We start from the raw sequence: 16,569 nt of genomic DNA on the forward strand, positions 1-16,569 counted from the left end.
CCTCGGCCCCTAGTGTTCCTTCGTGAAATATAGACTGAAGAACTCAGCTCTCTGCTGGTAAACTGACCTTTCTGCTTCAAAGCAGCTTGTTGAGTTCTGGCTGGCGTGTGCCCCATGTGAGGGACCTCTCCCGCAGGCAGGAAGGCAATGCCAGCAGGTGTAAGATGAACTCATATGCATGCTCTCCACATATTGATTAATGCTATCAAAGTTAAAAGGGGAACTCAACTTTTCCCCCCATTAGTCCACTGTTGATACAGTGACAAAATGTCTTGCACATCAGCATTCAAGTTTGGAAGATATTGGACATTCAAGAGGCAAAGTGTCACCGGCCACATCATCATGATGATGCAAAATGCTCTCCTGGATAAAAGGCAATCAAAGACACAGAGTCATGTGAGATTGATGTCAGTACGCCTTTGAAAAGTGGGTACACAAATACGGTGTTTTGTTCAATTCATTAAATCTTTGTCCCCAAAAGGCAATTTGTGTACAACATAAAATGACACATCAAAACACACAAAACCACATATGGAAGTATAGGATAAACGCAAGCATGATACGATAAGTTGAAAAATGCCCGCTGTTGTGCAAAATACAAAGGTCAATCAATTACTTTTGTACCATAATTATAAGGTGGAGCTGCAGGATATTTGGGCAGGCCAACACATATTGAGGAAGTTGTAATTGAAGATATCTACTGAAAATCCCAGCTCTCTCTTACTAAGCAGACTGACACGAGAGGGTGGCAGCATCTATTCCTGTTTCTCCAATCGCCAGGCAGGGGTGAGGGGGCGGTGGGGTGCTAGAGGTTACAGCTTTGAGGACTCTCCCTGACAGCCCTGCAGGCTTTAATCCTGTTGCCACATCCTGGGGAGAGCAGTCTAATTACTGACCCACCACTACCTCTTCTCTTCTCTTCCTGCTGATCCCCCCTAGGAGGGCACTACGCTTAATTGGAATGGCTCTCTAAAGGGAATTGAACAGTAGTTCAACACTTCATGTGTCTGTGTAGCCAAATCCGAGTTATAATAGCCCTACGTTAATAAGTACTTTGGTTTTGTGCACGGACACAGGGAACATTGTCAAGTCGGGACGGACCGTGAACACATAGCGTAATATCAGCCAGACCGTAACCTTCCTATGACCTCCGGTCCTGTTAACTCAGTCTCGACGTTACATCACACAAGTATCATGCAGTTCCACCACAGCATATTGAGGATACGTCTCTATGACACAACCCTGCGGTCTCAGACTAGGTTAATTGGGAGCAGAAAACAACCTTTTCTCAGTCAGTCAAGCCTCTTCGTCCTCTAGCCTCAAACTCTTTGGCATATGCCTAGTCGTTTACTGGATTGACATTTGTTAAAAAAAAATAATGTTTTTTGCCCAAACCAAAATATAATTAACATGACCTTAGAATACAAAAAGGCAGAACTGGATAATTAACACTCACGGGGGCACTGGGAGGCACTATAAATAGAAATTCAAACCAACTTATATTATTCTAAAGAATGTTGAAGCTTCTACTGAAAAAATATAATTGTAACTCAATGAGGATCACATTTCAAATCTTCCCCATTACTGTCATTGTGAGTCTGAGTAGCAGCAATGTTGTTACTGCTGGTTCATACCCGAGATAAACACATTATGGTGCTTATTATGGTGCCGACGGCCTCCACCTGGCTACAACACAGTTACTCCTCAGTTCCTCTGCTTCATTTATTCTGTTCACTAAAATATCTTAGGTTCGTGTTGTAAGATATTTCTGTCTTAGTGTTTTGAGCTGTGTGGTGTGCCTGATACCAACTCTGTTTTTTTATTTGTCTGAAAAGATTTAGATACACTGCTCTTTCCTATCTCCAGTCCCTGGGCAGAAAACATGAACACTCGATAATCACATAACACAACAGTTTAATAAAGTGATATCTTTATTCAAATCAGCTCTATCAAATAGCAGGCACAAATTTATTTTCAAAAAAATAAAAATAATACACTGACGCATGAAACACATTCTCTTAAGTACAATGTTATTACAATGCTGTTACAACGTGTAATGAGTAATGCAATGGTATAATGTTGTCCTGAGTTGCTATGTACGATCTGAAATTAAAATAGATGTTATGCACACAAAAGGCAGAGACAAATGTGAAGTGCTAAATTTGACTATTTTAAATTAAATCTGTATGAAGTAATCTCATCTCATTCTTTGGCGCTGCCTTTTGGATTATTCAAAACCATCTGGATTATTCAAGATTTGTTTATCTGTGAGAGGTGTCAGAGCAGACCTACACGTGCCAAGGGGAGGTTCAGAGACACAGGATGTGAAGTAGCCAAGGTATTGACCTTTGACCTCTAAACTAGCAGTTCTCAACTGGTTTGGTTTCGGGACCCACATTTAACTGGGTTGCCTCAGTCGTCACCCAATATTCGAGTGACAAAAAAAAAAAAAAAAAACTCTTTACCAAAATGTAATGAAATTTGCATCACCCACCAGTTAAGAATGGCTGCTCTAGACGTCGCAAGGCAGAGCGGGCACATTTGCTAATGCTGGCACTAGCTTCTCGTACACCTGAATGCCTTTGAGGAAGACCTGCTCGTTCAGATATTCGTTGTGATCGTGCAGCAGGATGGGTGTCCGGTTCATTGGGGAGAAGCCGATGGCAGGGAGGCCCACCTACAGCAGGACAAACATGATTTTGAGAGATCCTACTTTTTGTAAAGAAAGCATTGCCACTAATATCCGACACATTTTTTGCCTCAATGAATAAAATCGGCATTAAATAACTTTGAAAACATACATTTTACCCAGTAAGGGCCCTCGCTCTACCATTTTACCAAATATTGTATCAGTCTCAAGAGGGATGCATTTAAAAGGGAGAACCGCATTTAGCTCATTCAAAGCACTGCGGTTTGTCTCCACGGAGATTTCTGGCTTGTGGCACTTATGATGCATTTCTTCTCCTAATGATCATGTAAAATGAACAACACATTTGGACACAGCTTCTACAAAAATAAAAACATGTCCTGTGGTCATAAACGCATAAAAAGACATGCAGTTCTAAGTGTTTGAAAGTAAGATGTTATGGTGTACTAGGGTTGGGTGGTATCCTGATTTTCATACCGTTTCTGTACCACACCAAGGTATACGGTATTACCAGAAGTGCACACAAGGGGCATTATTAAAATATATATATATTTTTTTTAAATCAATGCACAAAACAATTCAGGCAACAGGGATCTTTATCTAGGAGGGGATTGCTGTAACCAAGAAGCTTGATTTTGACACCGAGCAAGTCAAATGCATAGCTGGAGCCCTGAGCTGGATATCATTTATTTGACACATCTTAGATTTCTTAGTTATACTTAACTTATATAGTTATAAGCAGTGGCGTAGCCCCCGGGTTGCGGGCCCCCCCCCCCCCCCCAAAGAACAGTATTGAAAATCATACCGTCAGTATTTCCAAATCACCCGGTATAAATCGTCCAATCCTATGGTTTACACACTACATTACCCATGTGCCACTGCTCTAACTCACCGCTCTGATGAAGCGACTGTCCGTGGCTGCAGGGAAGATCTCCTTTTCCAAAGTCATGTTCCTGGGGCGAGAGAAATTCAGATTAAGCTCGCCTTTACTGAGTGTGTGTGTGTGAGTGTGTGTGTTAGTGTGTGTCCTCACATGGCTTTGCAGGTTGTGCTGAAGGCGTTCCACCAGGGGTCGCTCTCATCTGTGGATGTCAAATTCTGGTTCATGTGTTTCTGTGGAGGACACAGAACATCTTACAACTGGGTCGTTTTCATTAATGTACACCGTAGCAAAAAACTTAACAAAACAAGCGTTTCTTATTGGAAAGTTCAGGGAGTCTCTCCCCGTTTGGGTCCGTTTACTTCAATTTCGTATCTACTGAATATGACCCAAATGAGAACACTTTAAAGCATACTCTACTTACTGATCTGTGATCAGTTGTCTCCATGCTCATATACAAGTGCGTGTATGGAGAGATGCATTTTATTGTACTGACCTGAGCAAACTCATACGTGATGCCCTCTCCTGCCTCCTTACACCACTTCTTAATCTGCTCCTCGAACTCCTAACAATGGAATAAAATATTTGAAATGGTGAAAATAACATTGCGCTGAACTACGTATAATAACCACCCACGCGCAGTAGGGATGGACGCAGAATATCCGGATAGCCAAACGGACGTTAGCTAGTACTCGAATACAGAGTAATCGTTTTGGGGTAATTTCTTTTAGGCCTATTTTAACAATTGAAAAGTTTTCTAAATTAAAAATTGTCCATGTTACATACACACACACAGATATACCATGACATTTGAAATGCTTAATTTAAATGAAACAAACTTAAGAATGTAGTGTTTATTTACGGCGCACTTGGCTACTGCGGATTCAGACGTCACGTGGCTTTGACAGTACATAGCACATTTACAGTTGCGCAATGTAAGTAGCCTACAGTTCTGAGGATGCACAAAGTGATTGATTTATTTTCAAGCTCATTTTCCCTCTTAACATCATTTAGACCTCAAGTCAGCCCTGACAATGGTATGCCCTTTCCCCCACTTCAAATAGCGATTAGCCTAGTACCAATGGAGGGTCCACAAGACCTGATACAGATAGATGCAACACTCACCAGAAAACTTTTTGGGAAACAGAATTCGTTGTATGATGGGGAGCATCAGACTTTCACCGTGTTGCTGTTAGGCTAGGCTACTGTTAATAAAAGACGACCGATATAAAAACAACCGCGCACTGTCTGCTGTTGTGGAATTCTGCTTCATTCGGATTGGTCAAGAGAGTAGAGCAATTTTTTTTTTTTTTTTTAGAATAGTCTTTCTCTTATCAGGATATTATTCGAATAGTGAAATAAATTCCAGTGTTGGTAAGTCGTGAACGACATGTAATTCAAAGTAGCAATTTATCTACATTTTGCAGTAGCTTGGCGGTAGCTGTACTATACTGAACAAAAACATAACCGCAACATGCAATAATTTCAAAGATTTTACTGAGTTACAGTTTATATGAGGAAATCAGTCAATTTAAATAAATTCATTAGGCCCTAATCTATGGATTTCACATGACTGGGCAGGGGCGCAGCCATGGGTGGCTTGTGAGTCAGGCCCACCCACTGGAGGGCCAGCCAATCAGACTGAGTTGTATTACAGAAAGAAATACTTCTCAGTTTAAATCAGCCGTCCGTGTGGATGTCTCAGACAATCCCACAGGTGAAGAAGCCGGATGTGGAGATCTTGGGCTGGCTTTGTTACACGTGGTCTATGGTTGTGAGGCCGTTTGGACATACTGCCCAAATTCTCTAAAACATTGGAGGCGGCTTATGGTAGAGAAATGGACATTCAATTCTCTGGCAACAGCTCTGGTGGACATTCCTGAAATCAGGATGCCAACTGCATGCTCCCTCAACTTAAGGCATCTGCGGCATTGTGTTGTGTGACAAAACTGCACATTTTAGAGTGGCCTTTTATTGTCTCCAGCACAAGGTGCACCTGTGTAATGATCATGCTGTTTAATCAGCTTCTTAATATGCCATACCTGTCAGGTGGATGGATTATCTTGGCAAAGGAGAAATGCTCACTAACAGGGATGTAAACAAATGTATGCACATTTTAGAGAAATAAGCTTTTTGTGCATATGGAAAATTTCAGGGATCTTTTAGTTGAAACATGAAACCAACACTTTACATGTTGCGTTTATATTTTTGTTCATTAGTGTTTTCATTAGTTAATTACATTTTTGCAAGAATGGTAAGAATATAGGTGAAGTATGCAAATATTTCCACACTTTTTCAGGATCAGACCCAATTCTCATTTGAAACAGTTTTTGTGCTTAATAGGCTAAATTACACATGATGTTAACATTTGACTCCAATTTGTAGTCTATGACATTTAAGAGTTAGATATGATCATTTATGGAGCAGTAGTTTGGATGTAGTGAACTACTTTTCGTGTAGCTTATCTTCTCCCAGTGTGAAGTGGTTGGTAACTTGGTAAACTATATATTCAGAATAGCTTCCACAACATTGATAATTTAAAATGTCCCTCCCTAACACACAAGGCACACACATAGACAAAGGCACACACACACACACACACACCTGCAAATTGACCGTGGGTGGTATTCTCAAGTCAAAGCTGACGTCCATCTCGGCAGGGATGACGTTGTAGGCCACGCCTCCTTTCACCATGGTCATGTTGACAGTGGTGACATCACCAAGAGTGAAACACTCGCTGGTGTTCAACCTGCAACACACACACACACACAACACTAAAATCAAATTCCTGTTAAGTAGTTATGGCTCCCTCTAGTGACTGAACTCATCCCTCTTCCTGCCTTACTGACCTGTGTTTCTCCTTCTCCCTGAAGTCCAGGAAGGAGTTAATAATACTGCGCTGAGGAAGGCAGACAGACATAAGCAGGTGAGGTCATTGACATCGTCCTCCAAGTGATCAGAATCAGCACCCTTTTCTGCTGTCTTTGGCCAAGTGAACTATAGTGTGTGTGGGGACAAGGGTTGTGTCCAAAATGGTGACCTACATTTGAGTAATTTAGCAGACGCTTTTATCCAGAGTGACTTACAAAAGCAATTAGGGTTACGTGCATTGCTCAAGGGCACATTAACAGATGTTTCACCTAATCAGCTCTGGGATTCAAACCAGCAACCTTTCGGTTACCGGCCCAACGCTCTTAGCCGCTAGGCTACCTGCCGCCTATTCCCTATATAGTGCCCATACTTTTGACCAGGGCCCACAGGAAAAAAGGTGCTATTTGTGACACTCAAAGTCCCTCTAGCTGTGAATAAAGGAAGTCTTACCAGTTTCTCTGCAGCCGTGTTCTCCACAAACCTGGAGCCGTGGCCAGGACTGCCTGGGCAGTGGACCGTTATCCCTGAGGGGAAGCAGACACACAGGCTCTTTCTCAAAAAAAAATATTTTTCACATCCTCTCTCAGCACACATTGGTGAAAAGGTCTGACTAGAGGACCCTTGGACCTTCTCCAATCCATTTGAGACGGCAGACTGGTCTCAGACTAGACTTAACACAGTAAACGAAAATCTGGGACACTCAAATTAATATGGTTACATATAACCTAACGTGGATAATAGCATCATTGGAGGCTGCTGTGGGGAGGACATCTCATAATAATGTCCGGAACGGAGTAAATGGAATGGCAAACACAAGGAAACCATGTGTTTGATGCATTTGATACAATTCCACTTATTACCGTCCTGGCATTACCACGAGCCCATCCTCCCCAATTAACATGCCACCAACCTCCTGTGAAGGGCATCTGCTAAATGGCTAAAATGTTAAAGCAGCAATCAGCAGTTGAAACAATAACAAAACTCCTCCCTGCCACTTAATTTTTAAGGCCAAAACAGGATGTAGCTACTGCATATTGCCCCTTTAAAAAGGCAAAACCAAAATTAGAGTGGTTGGTAAAAGGCAAAGGTCTAGCAGCAACCCAATGGTTGCATGTTCGAATCGCATCACAGACAGCTTTAGCATTTTAGCTAATTACTATATACTTACTAGCTGCATTGCATCTACTTAGCTAACCCTTTCCATAACCACTTTAACCTAACCCAAACCTAGCTAGCGTTAGCCACAACAAATTGGAATTCGTAACATTTTGTACAAATTGCAAGTTGTAACATATTATACAAATTGTAATTACTAACATCATACAAAATGGATGATGGACATCCACAAATAAATACACTGAACAAAATTATAAACATGTAAAGTGTTAGTCCCATGTTTCATGAGCTGAAAAATGTTTTTTTTTTTTATTATTTACCTTTGCCAAGATAATCCATCCACCTGACAGGTATAGCATATGAAGAAGCAGATTAAACATAATGGAGAAAAACACAGGTGCACCTTGTGCTGGGGACAATAAAAGGCCTCTAAAATGTGAATTTGAGGGAGCATGCAATTGGCAAGCTGACTGCAGGAATGTCCACCAGAGGTGTTGCCAAATAATTAAATGTTAATTTCTCTACCATAAGCTGCCCCCAACGTTGTTTTAGAGAATTTGGCAGTACGTCCAACCGGCTTCACAACCGCAGACTACGTGTAACCACGCCAACCCAGGACCTCCACATTTGGCTTCTTCTCCTGCGGGATCGTCTAAGGGGGGTGGGGGAGTTTAGAGGAGTATTTCTGTCTGTAATAAAGCCCTTTTGTGGGGGGGAAAAAACTCAGATTGGCTGGAGCTGGCTCAACAGTGGGTGAGCCTGGCTGCAAGTAGGTGGGCATACACCCTCCCATGGCTGCCCCCTGCCCAGTCATGTGAAATCTATAGATTAGTGCCGAATTAATTTATTTTAAAATGACAGATTTCCTTATATGACCTGTAACCTAGTAAAATATTTGAAACTGTTGCATGTTGTGTTTATATTTTTGTTCAGTATACATACCATACGCAACATATCATTGTTTATTTGAGTGTCCAGAATTTTCATTTACTACCCCAGAGTCCAGGTTGGAGGAGGCGAGGAGACAGGTATCGAGGAAAGACTAATTGACATAGGATCACAGACAGACTAAGGCCAGCGTGAGAGGAGACATTTCTTGTGTGTACTGCTGGGTGTGCGTGTGTATTTGATCCTTCGTCATTGTTACAGCTAGGGCCAGATTCTCGAATACTCAGGGCTGATACTTACACCAGGGATTCCTCTCGCCATAGAAGACAGTGAAGGCTTCCCCAGGGTTGGCAAGACCTAAAAAAAGAAAAAAAACACATCCAGACATCAGGTGACAGAAGGGAAGTATAGGGCCTAAAGAAGTGTTTGTTTCAGTGCTGGATAGTCCAAATATATCCCAAGGGGCACCCTATTCCTTACAGTGCATTTGGAAAGTATTCAGGCCCCTTGACTTTCTCCACATTTTTTTACAGCCTAGTTCTAAAATTGATTTTTTTTAAAAATTCAAAAAAAATCCGTTAACCTACACACAATACCCCATGACGATAAAGCAAAACCTGGTTTAGACATTTTTGCAAGTACAGTATGACGCTACAAGCTTGGCACAGATCCTCTCCGGCTCTGTCAGGTTGGATGGGGAGCGTCGCTGCACAGCTATTTTCTGGTCTCCCAGAGATGTTCAATCGAGTTCAAGTCCAGGCTCAGGCTGTGTCACTCAAGGACATTGAGACTTGTCCCGAAGCCACTCATGCATTGTCTTGGCTCTGTGCCTAGGGTTGTTGTCCTGTTGGAAGGTGAACCTTCAACCCAGTCTGAGGCTTTAAGCACCCTGGCGCAGGTTTTCATCAAGGATCTCTCTGTACTTTCCTCCGCTAATCTTCCCCTCAATTCTAACTAATCTCCCAGTCCCTGTCTCCGAAAAACATCCCCACAGCATGATGCTGCCACCACCATGCTTCACCGTAGGGATGGTGCCAGGTTTCCTCCAGACTTGACATTCAGGCCAAAGAGTTCAATCTTGGTTTCATCAGACCAGAGAATCTTGTTTCTCATGGTCTGAGTCCTTTAGGTGCCTTTTGGCAAACTCCAAGCGGGTTGTCATGTGCCTTTTATTGAGAATTGGCTTCTGTCCTGCACTCTACCATAAAGGCCTGATTGGTAGAGTGCTGCAGAAATGGTTATCCTTCTGGAAGGTTCTCCCATCTCCACAGAGGAACTCTGGAGCTCTGTCAGAGTGACCATCGGGCTCTTGGTCACCTCCCTGACCAAGGCCCTTCTTCCCCGATAGCTCAGTTTGCCCAGGGGGCCAGCTCTAGGAAGAGTCTTGGTGGTTCCGAACTTCTTCCATTTAAGAATGAGGGAGGCCACTGTTCTTGGCAACCTGGAATGCTGCAGACATTTTTTGGTACCCTTCCCCAGATCTGTGCCTCGAAACAATCCTGTCGCGGAGCTCTACGGACAATTCCTTCGACCTCATGGCTTGGTTTTTGCTCTGACATGCACGGTCAACTGTGGGACCTTATATAGACAGGTGTGTGCATTTCCAAATCATATCCAATCAATTGAATTTACCACAGGTGGACTCCAATCAAGTTGTATAATCATCTGAAGGATGATCAATGGAAACAGGATGCACCGGAGCTCAATTTAGAGTCTCATAGCAAAGGGTCTGACTACTTACATAAATAAGGTATTTCTGTTAATAAATTAGCAAAATTGATTAAAAACCTGTTTTTGCTTCATCATTATGGGGTATTGTCTGTAGATTGATAAAAAAACAAATATTTTATCAATTTTAGAATAAGGCTGTAACGTAACAAAATGTGGAAAAAGTTAAGGTATCTGAATACTTTCCGAATGCCTTGTATATATAGTGCACTACTTTTCACTAGAGCCCTATGAAGCCTGGTCAAATGTACTGCACTATAAAGAGAATAGGGTGCCGTTTGGGATGCAGGCCTCGGTTATAGTTGGGTGTTAATAAGTGGTACAGTTAGTTTTTTTGGTCAATTTACCTTCGTCAAGTGCAAAGCCAATGTTTAATTTCTCAAACTCTGGGAGCTTCACAAACGTCTCCATTCCTTTGTGACCTCCGACCTCCTCATCTAAGACATTCAAAGTGTCAAATCCAGAGCAAAGAGTAATACAGCTTATCTCAAGCAATCACATTTATGTACAGAAGTTGTCAAAAGTGCTTTTAAAAATGTCTATACTCTTGTCAAATGACAGGGGCTGAGTTTCAAATGGCACCCTCTTCCCTATATAGTGGATTACATTTGATCAAGGCCTATAGGGCTCTGGTCAAAAGTAGAGAACTATATAAGGAATAGGGTGCCTTTTGGGTCACACCCATGGAATTGAATTACTACATTATTAGAGTGTTGTCACAGTATTACATTCTGAGAAGCCAGTCTTAGCCAATGACTGCTCATCCTACCTGGCACAAACATTAGGTGGATGGTGCGCATAAACTGCCTTCCCTCTGCTTTAAGTCTTCTGATGGCCTGGATATACCTATGAGAGATGTCGAGCAGTAGCCTTGTTGGTTATGAGTCAAACAAAAACTGGGAGATGTGAAGGACACTGGTAACATCGAAATTGGATTACAGTTGCAAGATTCTTGTAACTTTCCTAATTCCCCCCCCCCCCCCATCATTATGATTATACTGATAACACATGCAAAACAGGTAGAGGGCAGAACACACACAGTCCCATACGAAATCAAACCCACTCCAACCCCCCAATGCTCTAACAGCGCCCCACCCCAAAACCAGACATGATATACAATGAGTAATATAATCAAAAAGTAAAAAATACAAAAAATACAAATCAAAAAGTTTAAAAAGTAAAAATAATTTGGCTTGGTTTATAGAGTTGTGGAATTAGCTGGGTCCATGTCTTCTACAAAGGATTGTAAAGGTTGTCAGATATTATAAAATGTAATTGCAGATCCCCTAACGGAGTAGCGTATTTTCTCTAGCTTGAGATGTTGCATAACTTCCTTTATTTAAATGAGAGTTTTGACCAGTTGTGTTAGGATCAAATATCCCAACAGGGTGGTTATGACATCACACTCACTGTATGGTGACACACTTCATGTCCTGTGTTCCTCGAGCGTAGATGTTGCCCTCTGCATCTTTCACAGCAGCAAACGCATCATACTTCCAGTGTTCCTGGAATGAGACAGATTCATAGGATGAGTTCCTTTCCCTGCTTTTCCCCTCGTACTAGTGGTAAAGAAGACAGTGGGGTTCCAGGGGCATCTCAGAGTTGGAGTGCTAATCTAAGATCAGGTCCCCCCTGTCCATGCGAGACTGATCCTAGATCAGTACTACTCTGATATGCTTTACAAATACAGGCCCAGGTCTTTACCTGGTAAACAGGCACAACGTCAGTGTGGGAGTTGAGCAGAATGGACTTCAGAGCAGGGTTAGTCCCCTGCCAGGTCATGATAGACACAACTCTACCGGGGCAGACCTACAGACAGGTGTGAGGAGGACAGAGAGAGGAGTTGACATGAGGTCTAGTGTGTAAAGAGTTGAATGTCAAAAACATGTACCCAACCACACAAACCTCAATTTTCTTCATGGGCAGCCCAAGCTCCTCTGCTATTCTATCCAGGAACCTCAGAGCAGCGTCTGTAAAAAGATAAACACAACCCAAGAGCCAAGACTGTTACACCATGACAAGGTTTATAGTGGTCTCATACAGAAAACACATAGGTACAGTAATGAGTAGAGTATGTGTTGGTCTGAATGTAGCCGGTTTTAAATTAACTTCCGCGGTTATAAAACACACACACACACTCTCTCTCTCTCTCTCTCTCTCCTTTTAATAATTACTTCGATTTTGTTTTCCCACTATTAAAGACTGACTATCTGTAACCATTACCTTTCCAGTTTGAGTTCAATCAAGGGGTCTCTAAACTCAATATTTTTAGTGGCAAAGACTGGAGTTAGGCTAATAGTCACAGACAACACAGACACCGAAATAACATAAGGTTTACTGCTATAACCACAGTTGGGGAGTAACAGATTACAAAAAAACGAACTAATCTGTTAAATTACCAGCAATAATATTGTAATCAGATTACATATACTTTTGAAAAACTAGAGAAATACTTCTAGGATTCCTATTAAGTTCACAAATTATGTTTGCGAAAAAGATCTTTATGACACCTTTTTTCCTCAATGACTTACTAATCAACATTGAAAAAAGGCGCAAGTTTAAGTTTGTTTTCCGCCTGAGCGAGTCTGACCACAAATCAGAGACCACTGATTGCACACCAAATCCATTTGAAGGGTCATGGGAAAATAGCAGGAATAGGCAACAGTCCAAGCCATGTCTTCCAACAGTGCGACTGCTGTCGACATCCAAAGAATGTACATACAATTTTAATAAACGCTTGGAGGTAAGGACGACAGCAGTGTTGTAGCCTATGGGCAATACGTATATCACTTATTGACATCTACAGTGCACAATGATATGAATCAAACTGCTGCCCTCTCATTTAGCTATTTGCGCCGTGATTGTTGTGGATGGCTGTTCACAAACGTATGTGTACTTTCACCCAATAATGGTTGATATGAAGAAGTTAAAGGTGCCTATCAATCATTGTTTTTAGAACCAGTGGACAGCCAGTGAAAAATACACTCTTGCAATAGCTGCACGGTGCAGATACCAGACTATGGAATAAGAATCTGAGGGTTCCTCCTTTCTAAACTCCTCTGTGGTATTGTGCTCCACATCATACAGTCAAAAACAAGTTTAATTTAAGAAGATCACGAGTGGGGCTTTTATTGGTCAATTCATAGGCTTAAAGGCGTCCGCATGCTTCCCAGCAGAAACAGTCGGTGGAGTGCATGCATATATGACATTTTGTGACGTTTTTGTTAGTTTTCAGAGAGCGCTTAGGTTGTTTGGGCACACGTTTTTTTCTGGAGGCAAACTGAAGTTCGGGTTGGGTCAACAGTGATTGGGTCAACAGTAGGGATTCTTCAAGAAAAAAAAAAGAAAAAAGTCTGTTTCGTTTTCGTGCACGTTTTCTGATATAAAAACACTACAAACATTTTAGTTAGATGTCAAATTGCACGACTAAGATTTCTTTAGTTAGATTAATTCGGACTATTTTGAGGAAGTATACTGGCTACGGCGTCTAAAAACGGACAAACAGTACTATTGCCGCTCATTTCAAATTTTTCAAGCGAATGTCTTTTAAGGGAGAATGCGAGCACACTCCTTCGGTTAGGCGCCAGTCGAACTGAAGCATGCTATCGACTTAACAGACACATTCCCAAAAAGTTACACATTGCAGCTTTAAGGGGAAAGTAATCAGATTGCTTTACTGAGTATCGGTAATCCAAAAGTTACGCTACTGATAACAATTTGGGGCAACTAGTAACTGTAAAGGATTACATTTAGAACGTCATCTTCCCAACCCCGGCTAGAACATACTCATAGGACATTTAGTACAACACTGACAGAGAGAAAAGAAACACAGGTCTTCCTGACACCCTAGTATTAGTCCCAACAGTGACCTATGGACCCTGGACAAAAGTAGTCTGCTATATAGGGAATAGGGTGCCATTTAGATCTCAGCCTAAAGTTAAAGACGTGCATAAATTCAAATGTCTTCCACCGAGAAGAAGTGGACCTTACACCATTGTAGGTAATAATTAGCCAATTGCTGGCCTTCAGTCAGATTTTTTCCTTTCAGCGTTATATAGTCCAGTGGTAACGGTTGAAGAATGGATTGTACAGTAGATCAATTATTTATGGTAGCTACAGTGCATTCGTAAATTATTCACAGTTCACTGCACATAGCCCATCTGTAAATAGCCCATCAACTACCTCTTCCCCATACTATTATTTATTTTATTTAGCTCCTTTGCACCCCAGTATCTCTACTTGCACAATCCTCTTCTGCACATCTATCACTCCAGTGTTTATTTCTATATTGTAATTATTTTTGCCACTATAGCCTATTTATTGCCTTCACCTCCCTTATCCTACCTCATTTGCACACACTGTATATAAACTTTTTCTATTGTATTATTGACTGTATGTTTGTTTATTCCATGTCTAACTGTGTCTTTGTTTATGTCACACTGCTTTGCTTTATCTTGGCCAGGACACAGTTGTAAATGAGAACTTGTTCTCAACTAGTCTACCTGGTTAAATAAAGATTAAAAATTAAAAATAAAAAATTCAGACCCCTTGACTTTTTCCAGATTTTGTTATGTTAAAGCCTTATTCTAAAATGTATTGAATAAAAAGTAAATCTACACATAATACCCCATAATGAAAAAGTGAAAACAGGTTTATAGAAATTATCAAGTTTAATAAAAATAAAAAACAGATACCTTATTTACATAAGTTTTCAGACCCTTTGCTAGGAGACTGGAAATTGAGCTCAGGTGCATCCTGTTTCCATTGATCATCCTTGAGATGTTTCTACAACTTGATTGGGGTCCACCTGTGGTAAATTCAATTGATTGGATATGATTTGGAAAGGCACACACCTGTCTAGATAAGGTCCCACAGTTCACAGACCATGTCAGAGGAAAAACCATTAGGTCGAAGGAATTGTCCGTAGAGCTCCGAGACACATCTGGGGAAGCGTACCAACAATTGTCTGCAGCATTGAAGAGCTCCAAGAACATGGACATTCTTAATTGGAAGAAGTCTGGAACCACCAAGACTCTTCCTTGAGCTGGCCGCCCGGCCAAACTGAACCATATCTGCAGCACTCCACAACTCCGGTATTTATGGTAGTGGCCAAACAGGTTTTTAAAAACCTATTTTTGCTTTGTCATTATGGGCTATTGTGTGTCGATTGAGGGGGAGAAACCATTTAATTTTAGAATAAGGCTGTAACGTAACAAAATGTGGAAAAAGTGACGGTCTGAATACTTTCCGAATGCACTGTAAATAATGGAGAGCGGCTCAATCTGGTCCATGCTTTTTGGTTAGACCTATGATACTGTGTGGTGGTGGTACACAAAACCTTGTCCACACAGTATGACATTGTCTCCCAAATGGCACTCTATTCCCTACTATATGGTGAGAAGTAGTGCACTATATTGAGAATGTCCAATTTAGGATGCAGACATTATCATAGAAGATTTACAGCCACGGTATATAAACACAGATCCATAACTTACCATAGTCAGGCTCTGGGTGGACAGTCCTGAGGCAGAGGTACTCTCTAAACAGGTTCACTGAGGGGTCTTCTCCCGATGTGGCCTGGCCTCCACCACAACCCCCTGATCCATCCTTATCAGGCAACATAGTAACTCTGTCTTAAGCAGGGAGAGAGGAAGCAGGCTCTGAGTGATGTAGGCTACAGGTACACATCCGTGTGTGTATCAGTGAGAGCAGCCCATATGTAGCGATTACCTTTTCAACAAGCCATTTTGCAAATCAACCAATATATTTTTGTGAACTTCAGCATGGGGACATTGTGCATGCTATGCGAAACACAGTGCAGCCACATTCACATGACTAGCAGTGGAAACCTGCTTAGCTAGCAAAATGCCTCCCAAGCCAAGGATTAGCTAGCTGACGTTAGCTAGCTAAACAATACATTAGTTAGCTAGCTAAATAATACATTAGTTAACTAGCTAACAGTACTGTATTAAGCAAAAAAGACAGCGTATGTAAACGTCACACAGAGTAGCAGACGATTTCACGAGACCCTTACCTTGATATATCACGACTGACTACCTCCCTGAATGAAAGTTCACTGTCACTGTTTACTTGTAGTGATGGGTCGTTCGCGAACGAGTCGGCTCTAGTTCGCGAACGAGCCGGCTCGCATATCAGTAGAGCCGAATCTATTTATAAAAATATAAACAATTACGATATGAATAATCAAAAGATTTGAATTAACTAATTCAAAGAAAGAAAAAAATTATAATAATATAGGCCTAAATGCTCAAGCGCACACATTCGTTCTGACTGTCTTGGCAGCTGACTTGTAACATTCAGTACAAGGGATGTGCAATCGATCTCCATCGATTGTTCTCATCGTCGGCATCAGTACCAAAACAGGCTACTTGTATATTTGCTCCCGACGTGTATGTTTTGTAAACTAACAATTACCAAA

General features: G+C 41.5%; 1 protein-coding gene across 2 annotated transcripts; it reads right to left on the reverse strand.

Annotated features, from left to right (window-relative positions):
- Positions 1-1,913: 1,913 nt before the first annotated feature.
- On the reverse strand, positions 1,914-16,445 carry LOC129842128 (aminoacylase-1-like). Of its 2 annotated transcripts, none has more exons than XM_055910539.1 (15): positions 16,165-16,445; positions 15,626-15,759; positions 12,036-12,100; positions 11,835-11,939; positions 11,541-11,635; positions 10,900-10,976; positions 10,478-10,567; positions 8,703-8,759; positions 6,849-6,922; positions 6,377-6,426; positions 6,132-6,276; positions 4,024-4,092; positions 3,681-3,760; positions 3,540-3,600; positions 1,914-2,677 (listed from the first exon to the last, which is right to left on the reverse strand). In XM_055910539.1, exons 2-15 carry the CDS (start codon positions 15,750-15,752, stop codon positions 2,513-2,515), a joined length of 1,260 nt encoding a protein of 419 aa, XP_055766514.1. In that variant the 5' UTR covers positions 15,753-15,759; positions 16,165-16,445; the 3' UTR covers positions 1,914-2,512. The 2 variants fall into 2 exon arrangements, with proteins under 2 accessions (XP_055766514.1, XP_055766506.1); XM_055910531.1 differs by having other exon boundaries at positions 15,626-15,763.
- Between the last annotated feature and the right edge of the window lie 124 nt (positions 16,446-16,569).

Source organism: Salvelinus fontinalis, chromosome 3 (assembly GCF_029448725.1).
Source record: "Salvelinus fontinalis isolate EN_2023a chromosome 3, ASM2944872v1, whole genome shotgun sequence".
Classification (NCBI taxonomy): domain Eukaryota; kingdom Metazoa; phylum Chordata; class Actinopteri; order Salmoniformes; family Salmonidae; genus Salvelinus; species Salvelinus fontinalis.